General features: G+C 43.6%; 1 protein-coding gene and 1 long non-coding RNA gene across 8 annotated transcripts in view; one reads left to right on the forward strand and one right to left on the reverse strand.

Annotated features, from left to right (window-relative positions):
• The window catches only part of LOC309661689, a 278933-nt gene that overhangs the window by 186906 nt on the left and 75351 nt on the right, over positions 1-16676 (reverse strand). The gene's annotated exons all lie outside the window — the stretch shown is intronic.
• LRAT (lecithin retinol acyltransferase) overlaps positions 1-16676 on the forward strand; it is a 100052-nt gene that overhangs the window by 80252 nt on the left and 3124 nt on the right. Inside the window, exons 5-7 of one of the 7 annotated variants that reach the window (XR_014264154.1) lie at positions 1118-12459; positions 14647-15187; positions 15351-15556. Coding sequence is in view for 6 of the 7 variants with exons in the window: in XM_082463576.1 (XP_082319702.1) it covers positions 12386-12459; positions 14647-15187; positions 15351-15467 (732 nt within the window). In the remaining variant the exon portion in view is untranslated. The other 6 variants (XM_082463576.1, XM_082463580.1, XM_082463579.1 and 3 more) reach the window with 6 other exon arrangements.

The following is a 16676-nucleotide window of genomic DNA, read 5'->3' on the forward strand; positions in this document are numbered from 1 at the left end:
TATTCATTGTTTTGTCTGTGTTCAGGCATGATAATGGAAGGGCCTTGTCACAATGTCACAGAGTGGCCTTGACTAATATTGACATTCTGGGAAATAGTTTATGTGCGATAGATCACCAAGGCCCAGCTATGAGTGCCAGCCCAGCTCCTAGCAACACCAAGGCCTAGCTGGTGGCATCCTCAGCTCCCAGATGTCAGGCACTGCTTTTTTCATTCTCACTAGTAATGGGACAGATCAACATCACATGCATACTGATATGAGAAGGAAAACATCATCGCTCTTGTGCATTCCTGCCAAAAATGCAGAACCTGAATCTAATCATGAGGAAACATCAAATACAATTTGGTGGATATAGCAGGCCTGTATTCCTTAAAAATGTCAGTGTCGAGAAGGAAAGAGACTGAGGAACTGTTCTAGATTAAAGAAGACAACCAAACATGAGTTGACTGCATTATGATTTGGAACTTTATTTCACTGTAACAGACTTTACTGGGGAGATTGGCAAATTCTGAATAAATCTGTAGTTTAGATAATTGTAGCAATGTTAATTTTCTGATTTTGATAATTATACTGTGATATATAAGAGAATGTCTTTACTTTTAGGAAACACATTGAAGGATTTAGGGGTAAAGAGGCATCATACTTACAGCTTATTCTCAAACAATTCAGAAAAAAAATGTACATATTTGTTTATGAATGTGTGTGTATGTGTGTGTGTGTGTACAGAAAGAAAGAAAAAGAAAGAATAAAGCAAGATTCAGAAAATCTGGGTGAAAAATATAGGGAATTCATATTTTTGCAACTGTTCTAGAAGTTTGTAATTAGGTACAAATTAAAAATTAAAAGAAAAAAATGCCTTTCTCTTCCCATTTACCAAGTGCTTTTCTTTTTTGAATGAAAATATCCTGGGTGAATAGCCTCAGTGTTTCACTCATTGCATTCTTGAGTAAAATATCTGTTTACATTCATATTTACATTTAAGTCTCCAACCTTAATTTTTCATGGCTATCCAAAGGCTGACTTGTAGGGTTTCCTTGGGAAGTGGATAATTCCTTCAGCAGTTCTTGTGTTTGGTAAAATTTGTTATAATTCATCTTTTCTTTTTTTAACTCCATAGATGTGAATTGCCAGGAACATATGCATTAAACTTTGTTTTGAAAAATTGTCTTGGTGGTGGAGGCACTGCCTCACTGAGAAGTGACTCACAGGTAAGCATCTAAACAGTGAGCGCTTTCTCTTTTGTGTATTTTCCCACGTGTTGTTGACACCAGCCTGTATCAACAACATTCTATGAAACATATACACTAATACGACAGAGCTCTCAGTTCAGAATGAGGAATAAAACAGGAGTGAAGTTTTTTGGATAACTTCTTAGTGAAACATAATTGTTTTCATTTTAGTGAGTGTCGCTTTAGGGGATTTGAAGACCATATAACAAGAGAAAAAACTTAGCATATCTCGACGTTTAAGAAAATAGTTCATATATGACTTAATCTTGAAACTGAAGAGTATTTAGTATTCTATAGGTTAAGAAGAGCCATTATTTGAAGTAAAGAAAATTGTTATCTTATAACCATGGCGCAGAATCAGCTGATGCCAGATACTATGGCATTGGGTCCAAATATGCCTGGGTCATCCCAGGAAGGAACAAAAGTCCATAACTTTAACTCAGTCCAGTGTATCACTTAGCCTTAAATTTTGCCTATTATTTTGTAACTTTGCTATGGGCAGATATTCTTATTATTGACAACCGGTGGTGGCTGTGTAATTTTTAATAAATGCATTGTTACAATATCTTTTTAGTGGGCGTATCTCTTAGGTTCTCACATATGTGTGTGGGAGTGCCTTACCATTTGGACTCCACTGTCAACCTCATCTGGCCCCATGACCTTTCAGTGATGACCCAAGGTTTGGAAGAATTGTAAGGAAGAAAAACAAGCTTCAGTGATTCCCAAGGTGTGAGGACTCCCTGCCTCAGAATCACCTGGGGTGCTTGTTAGAATGAAGATTCCTAGCTCCACCCCAGACCCACTCACTTGGAAGCTCTTGATGTGGAGCTCAGGAATCTGCTTTGTAAATAGCTCCTAAAGTGATTCTGAGGCTTCGAATATAGGAAAAATATTCTCAGTAGAACTGGCCTGAAACGAAATTTTAAAAATTGAATGATCTTTATCCTCCTCTGTATCTCTTTCATATTTCTTTCCACAGCACTTACTTAATCAATATCTCAGATTAAAATACATAAGAAGTCATAGAAATAATTTTATTCAATCCAAAATTTAAAAGGCCAGAACTACATAAATTATCCTCAGTTCAGCTTCTCTGTAGTTCTGCTGTCATACTTTTTTCATTTGTGCTTCACCTAGAATTCAGCTACCAAGTAATATATTTTATTTGTAACTGTGTTCCCTTAGTATGTGTTTTTAAAATTTCTTAATTGTCATTATATCAAATAAAATCTTATTTATCCAAATCATTTAAATAGAGGTCACTTTTTTTAAATGTGTGACATGAAAATTAGTAACTATACTAGAATCCTCTAAACATTCAGTACATTTCTGTTTGTTTTGTTCAACAAGGCAAAGCACTTGGACAAATGGTACTGGACTTCCAGATAAAAGGTGTTCCTGATTTAAAGTCATTAGTAGATAGATAAAGAGCTTAGGCATTGGGAAACTTATTGTTTCTTAGTACAAATGAAAAATTGAATCCAAGGTAAAAGGACATAGAAAATACACATTATAAGTAAACACCCACTTGGGTGGATTGAATACCAGCATTAATAATGTGGTCACTGGAAAGTAGAAGAGAGTAGGTGATTTTTAACACAGAACTATAAACAATAAAGGTTTGACATATGAGACAGACAAGAAGACTGATAGATATATTCCCTAGGCATTTGATAAAGGTGTTCTTTTATTCTGCAAAGCATATACTTTAAAACCTTAAAAAACTGTGATTTGTTTAATAATATGTTCACTTTTAGTGTATCTCTCTGATACCCAAATCCAAGCTTGGCTAATCTTGTGATTTGTTTAAAGAGTATCTTCCTCTTCCTTGTTGTTTAAACATCTTATTACCTATTCTAAATCTTCATGCATAAGTGTACAGAGTAAGTTCAGGTTCAAAGAAGCAGTCTATCAATTACTTACACAATTTTAACACATTCGTAGTATCCTCACACTGATTTTGAGAAAATAGAAAATATTTGAATATTTTATCCTTCTCAGTAGGAAAGAGTTTGAAGGTTAATAGTACACTGACCTAATACCTTGAACTCAAATTAAGTTCAACGTTGGCCATAAAACTATTTCTGCATTTTAGTCCAGGGGACAAACCACTTTTAACTTAACTATAAATATTTTCTCTTTGTAAATAGTTTGGTGATAATTTTGAAGCGATTTGACATAATAAAAATGTGAGTAAGAATTTTAATGAATTATCCTGATGAGTCTGATTTTCCTTAGTGTCCGTCATGACTAGGATTCCCTCATCAGCACCCCGCCACTCTTCTAATTTAATACTAGAGATTGACATCACTAAGGAAGAGCTTAGTGTTACTTGACAAATGGGGAGAAAAAAGATCAAGCTCCTGGGAATATGCTTGTAAAATGTACTGTAAACAAATGCTCTGAATAGGAATGGAACTCAGAACTCTCTCATTTTTCATTAAGATCTGTGCCATAAGCAAATGGCCTGCTGTCACTGTGTCAACTTATTATACACCTATCAACTGGCATGAGTTCCCTCGTTGCATCAAATCTTGAGGCATCTATGCAGACTTTGCCAGCTTTGGGAGTTTTCTTCTTCAGAGTCTACAGCACAAACTAGAGTGAGTGGGTGAAGGCAATGCCGTCTTTTTGCTTCCACTTCCAGATGTTTCCAAAGCTACATTTCTTATCTGCTTCCTGCTCTCCTGACTCAGGGGAACAGCAGTCCTTACTCATCAACAGCTCTAAGTCTCCTACCTGGAGTTTTGGTCCCATCGAGTCCCACTTTCTCTGGGACTGACTTCCATCAGCTATACATTTTTCCTCTCCCCTGATTTCCCTTCCTTTTATGTACAGATATCCTCATGTGTTCCCCCTTAAAACAAACAGAAAGAAACAAACAACAAGAAACCTTCCATTTGATCCTTTTTCCTTTTCTTCACTGCAGAATTTTTGGAAATGATCATCTCCGTTTTTTTGCCTGGCCCTCCCCCTTGCCTAACCCTACTGCGTCCACCCGCATTAGTCTGGCCCCCTCCCCAGCACTAGGGCCTTCCTTATTGCCTCATCCAGGGGCCCCTTGACCCCCTTGCTAGCTTGTCTGCCTTGGACACTTCTGAGCCCGCCCTCCTCCGCGACTTTCTTCAGACTCTCCTCCTGCTTCAGACACCTTGGCGACTCCTCAGTGCCCCTTCCCTTTCTGCAGAGCTCTGTCCAGGACACCCCTCCCCCATGCCGAGTGCCACCCCTGGAAGCTCCCCCTCCTCCAAAGACTTCACCTGCCACCTGCATGCTTCTGACTCCCATAGCTCTTTCTCTTGGCTAGACTCTTCTCCAGAGATCTTGCTTCACCATTTATCTGCCTATGAACGTCCCCAATTGAAAAGCTGTAGACTCTAGAAACAACAGATCCCAAGCTGAACTCATTTTCTTCCTCCCACAAACCTATTCCTGCTCCTCCCTTCTTCCTCTCTGTGAAGGGTTTCACTCTTGTCTACTTGCTCCAGCAAGAAACTTCAGAGTCCCCCCAGGGTCCCCGTATTCCTCTGAGCACTGTGGCCACCAGCACTACATCATGGTCACCAAACCTTGTCAGTCTATCTCCACAAATACCTTTCAACTTTTCCCCTGCCCCTCCATCTCCTGCTCCTTATTCTAGCTCCTTCCCCTTATTCTAGCTCTCTTCCCTGGACTGCTAAATGGCCTTCTGATTCCAGCTTCTCTCCCTTCTCCCTCCAACCCAGACCTTCTCTTTCCCCTTTTTGAAAGCCTCTCACAGCTCCCTACTGCCTGCAGAATAAAGTCTGAGCTCCTGGCGTGGTCTAGGGGGCCTCCACGGCCCCCTCAAACCTCCGGGGTGGGGCTCTAGCCTCTGCTCCTAGAGAAGCATACACCTTATATTCTGGTTGAGCTGCATTATTGCTCTTTGTAAAACATACCAAACACTTTTAAAACAGCTTGCCTTTATTCATGTTTCCTTAGCCTGCCTGGCCATTTGGCATTAACTTACCTCTACTGTGTGTGCCTAACAAACTCTAACTCCTCACGGTACAACTTCGGTGTTATCCCAGCTCCCACTTTCCCTGCCCCAGTTAGAATGAATTGCTCCTTCATCCATTTCCCAGCACCTGTAGTACATGCTCCCGTTTCAGTACATCACACTGAATTACGGAAGTTTATTTAGGCCTGTCTCCTCCTGGCCAGGTTCTATGTTCCATTAGGGAGGAGACTGCACCTCATTCACTGTTGTATTTCTGAGCCCACACAGAACCTGAGACGAAATATTCAACAAGTCCTTATGGAGGTAGATTAGAGATTAGAATTCTGCCATCCCCATTCACAGAATTTCCTACTACTGTATGGATCTTTGCCGCCTCATGCAAATTTACATGAGAGCTATGGATAATCTGCAGATTGCTAAATGTGTTCCAGAATGAAAACTATTATGTAGCCATCATTTCTTGAATAAGAACTAAGTATTGCTCTTAAATAATATATGCATGTTCATTCTTTAATCCTTACAATAACCTTGTGAGGTAAGCATCATATTTATCATCATACTCATTTTAAAGAGCAGATAACTGAGACCAGAGGGGTTAAGTAAATTACCCAAGGTCACAGAGCTAAGTAAAAGAGCCAGGATTTGAACTCAGGTGACTTGGCTACAGAGTAGACATTCTTAACAACTGCCCCGGACCGTTTCTGCTCGTAGTGTGCTGACTCAGCCTACCCCTTGGTTTTTACTTATTTGGGAGGAACAAATGTATGTGACTTCAGGAATACACAGATATTATGACTCAGCACACTTCGTCTAATCTATTTGGCTATTTGGGAATATTTTACTGATATAAATAATTTTTCGATATATAATCTGTAATTTTAAAATAGTTAAATAAAATGTAAATTATGCTAATATTTTATTATCATTATGACTTGCTTTATAAATTTGACATTTGGCTAGCGGGAAAATACTAAAATGTACTACTTCCGTTTTTCTCAAAGAAGTGTGGAAGTTTAGAATCAAAGGGACTTTGAAGGTCACTCAAAAAGATGACCCTTTACCCAAGGCAATACAATCTTAAACACGGGAATAATTTTGAAATATTAGCCAATAGATTTAAGATTCTTAACTAATCCAAATATGAGTAACTTATAATTAAAATTTTAAATACAATGGTTAAGATAAAATTGTAAGTAGGAGTTTTTATTGAATGCCCACCGTGAACTTGGAACATTTATGAATACTGTTTTAATCAAGGATGATACATTTCTAGATAATATTGCTGAAATGAATTTTATTTATTTATTTATTTATTTATTTATTTATTTATTTATTTATTTAATTTATTTTTGGCTGTGTTGGGTCTTTGTTGCTGTGCGCGGGCTTTCTCTAGCTGCGGCGAGCGGGGACTACTCTTCGTTGCAGTGCGCGGGTTTCTCATTGCGGTGGCTTCTCTCGTTGCGGAGCGCAGGCTCTAGGCACGTGGGCTCAGTAGTTGTGGCACACGGGCTTTGTTGCTCTGTGGCATGTGGGATCTTCCCGGACCAGGGAACGAACCCGTGCCCTCTGCACTGGCAGGCGGATTCTCAACCACTGCGCCACCAGGGAAGCCCCTGAAATGAGTTTTAAAAAGTCACAGTTTTGGTCAAGTACATTTATTAAAATAGCTCCTTGGCAATACATCCTTTTTACAATATCAATAATGACTCTTTTTGTAGTTATTCTTCCTTAATTTGGTATTCTGAAAAAAGAATAAACCTCTGCTAGATATTCTACATTGGAGGCCTCACTTTATTTTTTTTTAAAAGGACAAAAAGCAGAAATTGTTATTTGAAAAGCAAATGGTATAGCCATAAAAGACATATAAGAAAATCTGCTCCCTTTCAACAAAAGGAAACACAAATGCAGGAGGAACCATAGTCTAAGGAAACAGAGTTTAGATTTTGTCATCTTATACTTGACTTGGTGGTGAGGTGTGAAGGACTGTCTAGAGCTATCGCTACTTTGAATTCCAGAAAGTTCAGGAGAGTCATCATCGCCAGTAACTGCTTCTGTAGATGAGTGGACCAGGGCATGAAAAGTTTAACCAATATACTTAGAATAACAAAGTAAGTTGTGACAATATTCTTGGTGATATAGGACTGAGTGTAGGAAATCTAATGCTGATGCTGAGGTGTCTAAGTCTGGCTAAACCTCTGGGCCCAGTGCCAGGGTCACCCTCCAGTGGCTTCCCTGTTGCTGAGTCCAGCCTGGCACTGGAGGTTCTTGCCTGGTTGGTTTGGTTACTTACTGTTCTATGGGAGGCAGGTCCCTAGAGGATGAGGCGAGTGATCTAAGGGCCCTGAGCCCACTTCTGTGCTAGCTGCGAGCCTGCATTCCCAGGTTCCAGAACACACTTAGGACCCTGATTTTCTGGATGCCATCTGTCCTGCAGTGGGAATAGTGCCCTTAGAGGATACCACGAAAAAATATCAGAACCATCCCTTCAGGAATTAAATAAGAGAGGTAAAAGAATGAAGATGGGAAAAGAGAAAGTGCGAGACACGTGTTAAAATGTGAAATAATTATGACCAAAGGATGGATATCCTGGTTTATTCTTTTTGAAAGTTAAACCAGTTGAACATTAAAATTACAGTGATTTCTGATTTAAACTCCTATGTGGATGAAAACAATTTCATAGATTTTTAATTCATCTTTAAGGAAAAAAGTTATTGAATTTATTTTCTGTATTAATTCTGTGTGATCCAATTTCCATTCTGCTCACATTCTTTACAGGTGAAGTCTGGGTGTAAATAAAATGAAAGTAACTTTATGTAATCCAACATAAAGGTAAGTCATTTTAGAGGGTAACCAGGGTAAAAATAAGTGAACTTAATTCAAGCACAAAGTTTTGTGCCTACACTGGAGAACACAGGCAGCCTGGTTCTTCATGAGAGAGCTGCCCACTTGGAGTTCTCCCAGTTAAGAAGTATGAGACAATTTAAAATCCAGTTTCCCTTTTTTATAACTGCTTGAGCTGTTTAGGTATGAATCAGCTTTAGCTGAACTACATTGAATTTTCTTTTAGCATGGGGTGGATAAGAGGAAATGTAATTACAAAAATACCAGAACAGTACACTCACTTCCCTTCAAATTAACTTTAGAAATTAAAGACATTCATTTCAAAAATCAATGGTATATATTGCTACAAAATATTGATGAAACAGTGTGTTTACATTATTTAAAATTTCTGTACGATTGAACAGATGTTATCAAAAGAGTCATTGATTTCCAGCATGAACTGCTGCCAAACCCCTGCTCAGTCTCTTCTCTCCTCCTTGTGTAATTACTGTTTCACTGGAGTATGAGTGATTTCTTTCTTATTTATTTATTTTTTTAATTCAGGGAGGCATTGCACTTTTTAAAGCAGTTATTGTGAACACTATTTAGATTTTCTAATTAGTAGACAGTGATTTATCTTCTTTTTCTGTTAATTACTCCTTGTGAAAATTCACCAAGGACAACAGCTAAGACTCTCTGAAGGGCCTGAGTAATTTGATTTTCATAGGTCCAGGGACCATTCACACTGTAGGGGTTTAGAGAGCATCTCATTCTAATCCAGCTCAGCACACTTCACAGATGAGGCCTCACGAGTCTCAGTGACCTCACAAACCATCAGATATGAGTAGCAAAAGGTAAAACTGATGTTAAGAAAGTTCTGTATTCAGTTACCTGCCATGTTACCCTTAGGGTGTCTATGTATTTAGAAAGGATTTTTGAAATATAAATAATAACATGGCATTCATCACCGTTCCTGGTACTTAGCATTACTGGTAATCTCCAGTGTTTTCCTGTTTGAAGCGTAACAGTACCTGATTTCTCTGTACAGTTCCTATATGAATACAGTGGTGTGGTAATTGTCTTTTGAATATGTAGCCAAAGGTTATTAATTGTCACATTTGCTTTTGTTAACAAACCTGGGTCCCCCAATATCCGTATTTACTATTGCCTCATAATGGTAAATTAGAATCAAAAGGAAAAAAAGATGAATTTATAAGATAGTTGCTTTCTGCTCCAAGTTATTAGGAAGTAACATTGCTTGCCATTTATTATTTGTATTTTAAAGTGAAATGTGCTTTACATGTCATGGGCATCTCAGATATTTTAGTCATTCTTTGGTATTATGTCCATTTCTAAAATGGACCTTTGGGGGTTTTTTGTATCCTGTGAGATGCACTTTCGAACAAATGGCGGGTTTTTATCTTCGTTTTTATGAATTATGGAGGACTTCCTTGGCAGTGAGCAGTGGGAGGAGCAGAGCTCCAAACACTTATGTGCCTACTTTCCGCTCACCCTTGTGGCTCTGTACTGAGACATCGGAAGGGGCCTGTGAGGAAAAGCATGTCCTTTGTCTACTCTGCATTCTTGGATGACTGTGCTGTCCAGGCAGAAAGGGAAAAGCGCCTCTGCCTTACTCTGCTTCACTGGTGAATAATACAGATGATATTAGAGATGGGACTTCACGGTATGAACCTTCATACAATGCTGCAATATGTGTGGTTCTGCTTAATCCTCAAAACCGCCCTCCTAAATATCACTGCCATTTTAGAGCAATGAAGTTGAGGCCTGTGGGTGGCAAACAACTTGTCAGAGTTCACGCGGGTGGAAAGGGTGGCACAAGCCTGAGGCTCGGGGTTTCTGCCCCCTTCCCCCACATCGCAGCCTCCCCCACCTGTGATTACTTCATAGTAAACTGTGTTCATCTACAGGGGCGTGATTCTCCACAACATCAACTGGCAATTCCTTGTTGTGCTCAGTGTTCTTATTTTATGGTTTCCAAAACAACAACAACAAAACAACTAAATCCTGTCTGGGTGGAGCTGCTGCCTTTAATCTTTCTAAAGACTCTAGGCAGGATTGAGGCCCTCATAATAAGGTGCTAGCCAGCCAGGAAGGAAGCTGGGGAATCTTCCTCCCAGGAGGTAATGGAATCCTGCCAGAAAACACTCCAGGAAGTCCTGGGTTCCGAGGCTCCATGAAAAGGTGTCTGCCCTTTTTCCTCTGCCTCCAGAGGGAAGTTCACAAAAGCCTTTATTCTCCCTGTCTCCTTAGAGTCAGCTAGTTAAGGCCTGTTTGTGTCCATGGGGCCAGAGCTAAGCATATGTAAAGGAGCTGAAAGTAGATGGGCAGATAGTTCAGAAGAAAAACGTGTTAAGACCATCATTATTTATGTGTCCAATGATGTAATAATCTAAAAAAATCTAAGAAAAACAACAAAATAATCCTGAAGGATGATAATTCAAAAACAGGAGGTTTAGAAAGCCAGATTTATCAGGTTTAGGGGAAAGAAGTTCTAAGAGGTAAGAAGTCTGGGACACTGCACTTAGGTTCTGCTCTGACTCGGTGTCCTTGGGCAAGATACCCAACAACTACCCCGCTCCTATTTCTGTTTCTAAGGAGGGCATAGGACTACTGGCCAGTCCAGTGCTGGGGCCTGCCTGGTGAGGGTATACTATTAACCAGCACCGTAACCAGATCTTTCTCTATGGCAATAAAATAACTGATGTTAAAAATTGGAATCCGTGGTACTAGAGAAGCAGGGAAATGAAGTCCAAATTAAAAAGAAAAGCTGTGGGATCTAAGTTTAGGGTTGGGTTTTTCATTGAGCTTCCAGGACTGGGCACAGTGCCAGGCATATAGCAGGCACTCAGTAAGTGAATGGATGACAGGTGGATGAACTGATGGGAGGTCAGACCTTCCCCAGTGGTGGTGGACCTGGGAGCAAAGAACCTGTGGTTCAGTCCTGATCCACACTAACACAGTGACAGAGACTGAGCTATAACACCAATTTCTTCCTGTGTAAAATGGAGAGGACACCTCATAGGGTTATGAGGACTAAGTGAGAAAATGCTTGTTAGTTCAGTGCCTAGCACATAGGAAGCACATGATACTGTGATCCTATTCTCCGCTCCAAAGACTTCTGAGGAAGAGGGTCTCCAGAGGTAAAACGTCTTTAGGTAGGAAATCCCTTAGCCTACCTGGCTTCTGCAGGACTCCGCCACCCCTTGTCCCCGAGAACAGGAGCTCTGTCTCCTGGGACCTTCAATGGGATCCATGGCGGGAAGGTGAAGCCTGAAAGTTAGGTGGACACTGTGAGCCCTGATTCCAGGCTGCTCTGTGCAGAAAGCCAGTGGTATCTTGGCCTTCACCACTGGGAGACATGGACCTGGGCCTGAGCAGATGCTGTGGCTGTCTTGCGACTTTCCGTGGGAGGGCAGGAAGGGGTGGTCGAGGAGAGAGTCCACAGTGCATTGATGTCCACGTGTTGACCAGGACGGCCACGGCTCTTTCGCAATCCCCCGGCCAGACCCAGCAACCCAGTTGAGTGCATTTAAGGCATTTGCACATCAAAACTTGTTGAATATAGCTGCCTTTCGTACAACTGGGGAACTAGGGGTCTCTCTACCAAGCCAGATTCTCCACTCTACGAATAAATGACCCCTTCTGATTTAGGAAGGAGAAAGTTCTGATGTTAGATTTCTCTTGGGCCTTTCCTTCTAATAGCAATTGTCTTCCCTTAGTTTGGCTCAAATTGATTCAGGCAGGAAAGTATTAGTGGGAATGTGAGCCTATTAGTGTATATACATATTTTTATGAAGAGTGCCTCTAGGGAGCCATCAAAAAGTGACAGCTCACAGACATACTTATATGCAACTCTGAGAACGTTGAGTAGTTGCAAGGGAAGTTTTCAACGATTGCTGAATAGGGGAGGGCAATCAGTTCAGCCAACAAGAGCTCTTTTGACGCTGCATTTTCTCAGTTGAAAAGCAGCCTAATCCTCACTAACCCCTCCCAGCTTAATAAGTCTGAGGAGACTTCAGAAATGGACAAATGAAGACCTTCCACCTTCTCCTTCGGGGTCCTCAAAGCCGAATTTCCGGCAGGCAAGCAAAGAGGGAAGCTTTAGGACAGTTTCAATGAGAAAAATTAATTTATTTAACGGCATAACATTCAGGCAAAATATCCTTCAAGAAAGAAACTATGAGCACTCCCCACCACCATTCATTTCCCAAGACAGCAGAATTCCTACATCTTGAGCAAGGCACTCGGATGCATGCCTCATGTTAATCTCATCTCCTTTTTTCTTTAAGTGACTCCCAAAAATTAACCTCACCGGGAAAGAAAGAAAAATCAAATGCAAATCAGCTTGGCTCTGCCTGCCTCTCACAAAACGCCCGTGGGGATGCGGCCATTGAGGAGGGTCTATAGGTGATTTCTCCTTAATATTTTTTTGCTCTAAAAGAGTTCTCTGTGGAGCCTTGAGGCAGTTCTCCATGCTTTTGTCTCCCGCAAATTCGCCGGGTGCAGACGGTCGTAGCGTTATAAGCCGGGTTAGTGACCACTAGGGACGGAAATCGCTAATTACCAAGTCCCCTTTGATCTCCCCGGGCCGTTTGGCTCTTGACCCTGGAGGCCCCGGTATCCGTGCTTTCCCAGAACTGGACCGGACCAGCGCGTGCAGCGCCTAAGAGTCGGACGTCTCTGGCCGGAAGGTGAAGCCTGAAACTTACGTCTGCAGTCCGACGTAACTGCAGTTACGGTGTACAGCAAGGTCTGTATCAGACTTGTAAAAATATCCAGAGACTGCCCAGAGTTCCCGTCCAGCCGCAGAGCTGGTGTGCTGGCCGGACGCTAACAAGCGCCTGTGTGCGGAGGAGTTTGATTAGTTTAAGCTACCTACCAATTGCACTTTTCTTTAAATTTTGGGGTAAGACTGGGGAAATGAATGTCTTAAAATTTCCTCATCCACTGCCTCTCCCCCCTTCCTCTTTCGATTCTTTTGTGGGAAATGGAGTTTTCTTCTCTTTGCCGGGACTATAATGTGATTCGAAATCGTTTGTGAAATGAACAAAAGTCACCAGCAAGCGGGACGACTGGCAGATAGGGGGCGGGAGCGAAGGCCGGGTCTCGGAGGATAATGGGGAGCCGGCCTCCTCCCCGTCTGGTCTCCACGGTCCCCTTCATCTTCCAGGTAAGATGAATGTCCCTTCATCCATCACCCGCCGGGAGGCCCCTCCCCCAGGCGAGCGGAGAATCTGCTAGCTGAGGAAACCTATTAGCCCCACACAGGGAGGCTTTGTGGAGCCATTCGAGGCTCTCCATTGTGGCCTTTGTCCGAGGAATTCAAGCGTTTACTTAATGCGTTAGCACGGAACTCCGCGCAGGGTCGGGACACCGCGTGCCGAGCCTGGCGCGGACGCCGAGACCGCTGCTCCCTAGCCCGGGTGATCCCCAGGACCGCCTCGCCGGTGAGCCTGGGGCCCGCTGCGGGGCAGGACCTCTTCCTTACTTGGTCATCTCCCGGGGGCTGCGCTTTAAGAGAGCGGCAAAGTTTCGGTGGGTGAACCGAAGCTGGATCCATGTGACCCTGAAGCAGGAGAAATAAACTTGACATGAATCGGGCTTTCCAGGAGGACGTTGGGCGCTTCGCCGTTTTACGTGCTGACCGTTGGGAGCCGTACGCTCAACGGTCACTGATGCCTCTGAGCGCGGGGTCGCTTCCCACCCTCGCGGTCGCTTCCCACCCGCGCGCCAGCTGAAAGCTAGGGGCATTACTGGCATTTAAAGGGGAGGAGAGTGCGCGGTGTGCGGGGCCATGCCTCTACGGAGTTTAGGAAGGAGTCTGCAGGCTTACGAGGCGCGCACACTTCCCAGAGTATACGCAAATATTTTAGTAAGCCGCGGTCTCCGAGAACCCTTTAGAGGGAGGTGGTTCTGCTCAGAAATGTCGCCCGAGGGGACTTTCCACCGAAAACGTCCCCAACGTGCCCAGAACGCGCCCCAGTCTAGACAGGTGCAAGATCTTTTGTGCGGTCACGCCTCGGCCACCACTCTCCAAAAACGGCCGCTTAAAGGCGGTAAGTGCTAAGGTATCCAGCGCAAGAGGGGTTGCAGGGCGGAACTTAGAAGCCCAAGGCGGCCCGCCCCTTCCAAAGAGCCTGCGGTCCCGCGCGACACCGCAGCGAGCGGCGTTTGCCGCCGGCGCCCAATCAGCTCTCTTCCTGGGTCTGTGACGGCGTTCGGCCCCGCCCCCTCGAGGGCGATAAAAGGCCACAGAAAAGGCGCAGCTGAGTGCACCGCGCGCGGCCCTGCTCCCCGGCACCGCCTCCAGGTGCGCTTCCCGGCCTGGGGCTCGCAGGGCGGGTCCCACTGGTTCCGTGGCTAGCCGCCGCCAGCTCCTCAGTCGCCAGTGCGGTGCGGCCAAGCCGATCTCCTGGCTTCTCCCCCTCCCCTTTTGCTCTCACTTCCTCCTGCGCAGACGGCGTGCCCCGTGGCACTGGGCGGCTGGCCTGCGGGTGAGCAGCGGCGCAGCGCCCCTGTCCGGCCAGCTCACCTTGCCCGGCCCGGCCGTGCCCGAGTGGCGACGGTCCCCCCAAGACACCCTTTTCCCTGCAGGATGAAGAACCCAATGCTGGAGGCGGTGTCACTAGTGCTGGAGAAGCTGCTCCTTATCTCCAACTTCAAGCTCTTCAGTTCAGGCGTCCCGGGCGAAGACAAGGCAAGGAACACTTTCTATGAGATCAACTCTTTTCTCCGCGGCGACGTTCTGGAGGTGCCTCGGACCCACCTGACACACTATGGCATCTACCTGGGCGACAACCGTGTCGCCCATATGATGCCCGACATCCTGTTGGCCCTGACTGACGACAAGGAGCTCACGCAGAAGGTGGTCTCCAACAAGCGTCTCATCCTGGGCGTCATTGGCAGGGTGGCCAGCATCCGCGTGGACACAGTGGAGGACTTCGCCTACGGAGCCGACATCCTGGTCAATCACCTGGATAGGTCCCTCAAGAAGAAGGCGCTGCTCAACGAAGAGGTGGCGCGGAGGGCGGAGAAGCTGCTGGGCATGACTCCCTACAGCCTGCTCTGGAACAACTGCGAGCACTTCGTCACCTACTGCAGGTTCGGCACCGCGATTAGCCCCCAGGCCGACAAGGTACCACGTGTGACTCCCCGGTGGGCTCGGTGGGGACGCCCCCTCCCATCCCTAACCTTTCCTATCCCCTGGGAGCAGAGATTTAGTTCTAGATTTAGTAACGAACCCTCTGGTGTTCGTCAGGGAAGCCAAAAATATAAATAAACGGTGATGTGCCTTGCAGGATATCTCGAAATGCACGGTGAAAGAGTGTGGCAATGCAGTACCGCTGCCAGCGATGCCAGAGAGCTGCCCAGTTATTGCTGCAGAAGTCATCAGGGTGTCCATTCAGCGTAGTTGAAATGACAATGGGCAGGTGACTGAGAGGGTCACAGAAAATCTGTCGCCGTGTGCTTGCAACTTTACCCAAGAATTGCAGTTGGAAGGAAGGTGTCCAGAGTTTATATTTAATCCGTAACACTGTATAGTACAAATTGTTGTGCCTTTAAAACAAGGAAGCATGCTGTTTTCCCCATCTATAAGCTGCAGAGAGTGAATTCCCTTTGCTTAAGATAAACTGCCAAAATTTCCGTTAGGAAGACCTCCCTGGTAGATCCCTTACTCCTGTGGCTAAGCTTCAGAGAAGTCTTTTCCTTGGTATTCTGCATTCCTTCTGCGTTGGCTTTAATTCCCATCTAGACTTCCCCATTGTTAAGCATCCTTTACACACTAGCCCCACAGGTGGGTTAGATTGTTTCTGGGTTCCCCAGAGATCAAAACAATTGGTTTTCAAGAAGAGCCATTAAATGTTGGAAGGTGATTTTATGGGTACTATAAAAAGGGGGGAAAAACTGTTAGAATTTAAGATGATTAAATTAGCTACAAACCCAAAGGAAAACAATGGATTTTTATTGCCTTTTGAAACCTCTTAACTTGTAAAAATCAAATTTTAAGCCTGCAACTTCATTTGCAATTGGAAGTCTTCTCTGCAGTTGCTGAAGAGGTATTGTTAGTGTGCACCCTTCACAATGAAAACCTGGGCAATTACGTAATAAGCTTCAGATTATACTCTTCATGTTTAGATATTTGGGTACCAAAAGAATCTAAGTCCATATAACCAATTTTTTATTGCTCCACATCTTAATTTTTTGACCCATATGTGAAAATCTTTCTCTCCTGTCGCAGAACATGAACGTATAGTGCTTGTATACATCTGTGTATAAAACTCCTTACAGATTGTTTATAAAGCCGCAACAGTCTCAATCTAGGGATTCTTTTCTAAGCAAAATAAAAATACAGTTAGAGCACTGTGCAGTGATTCAAGAATCACAGCTTCAGTCCATGCCTGTTTAGAAATGAACCTCACCACATTTACAAACACTGGCTCCAAAAGTGTTCAAAAGGAAACAGTTCAGATTTACTTAGGACCCAAGCAAATCATTTCTCTAAGGAAAAACAGTATTTCCCTTCCATAATTAGGAGTTACTCTTTCATGGAACACATATAGCACTGTATTATACATTTCTCCAAAAAATCAAAAAGCAAAAAAGACAGTACAAGTGCTTTTTTA

Source organism: Balaenoptera physalus, assembly GCF_965194825.1.
Source record: "Balaenoptera physalus genome assembly, chromosome: 5".
Classification (NCBI taxonomy): Eukaryota; Metazoa; Chordata; class Mammalia; order Artiodactyla; family Balaenopteridae; genus Balaenoptera; species Balaenoptera physalus.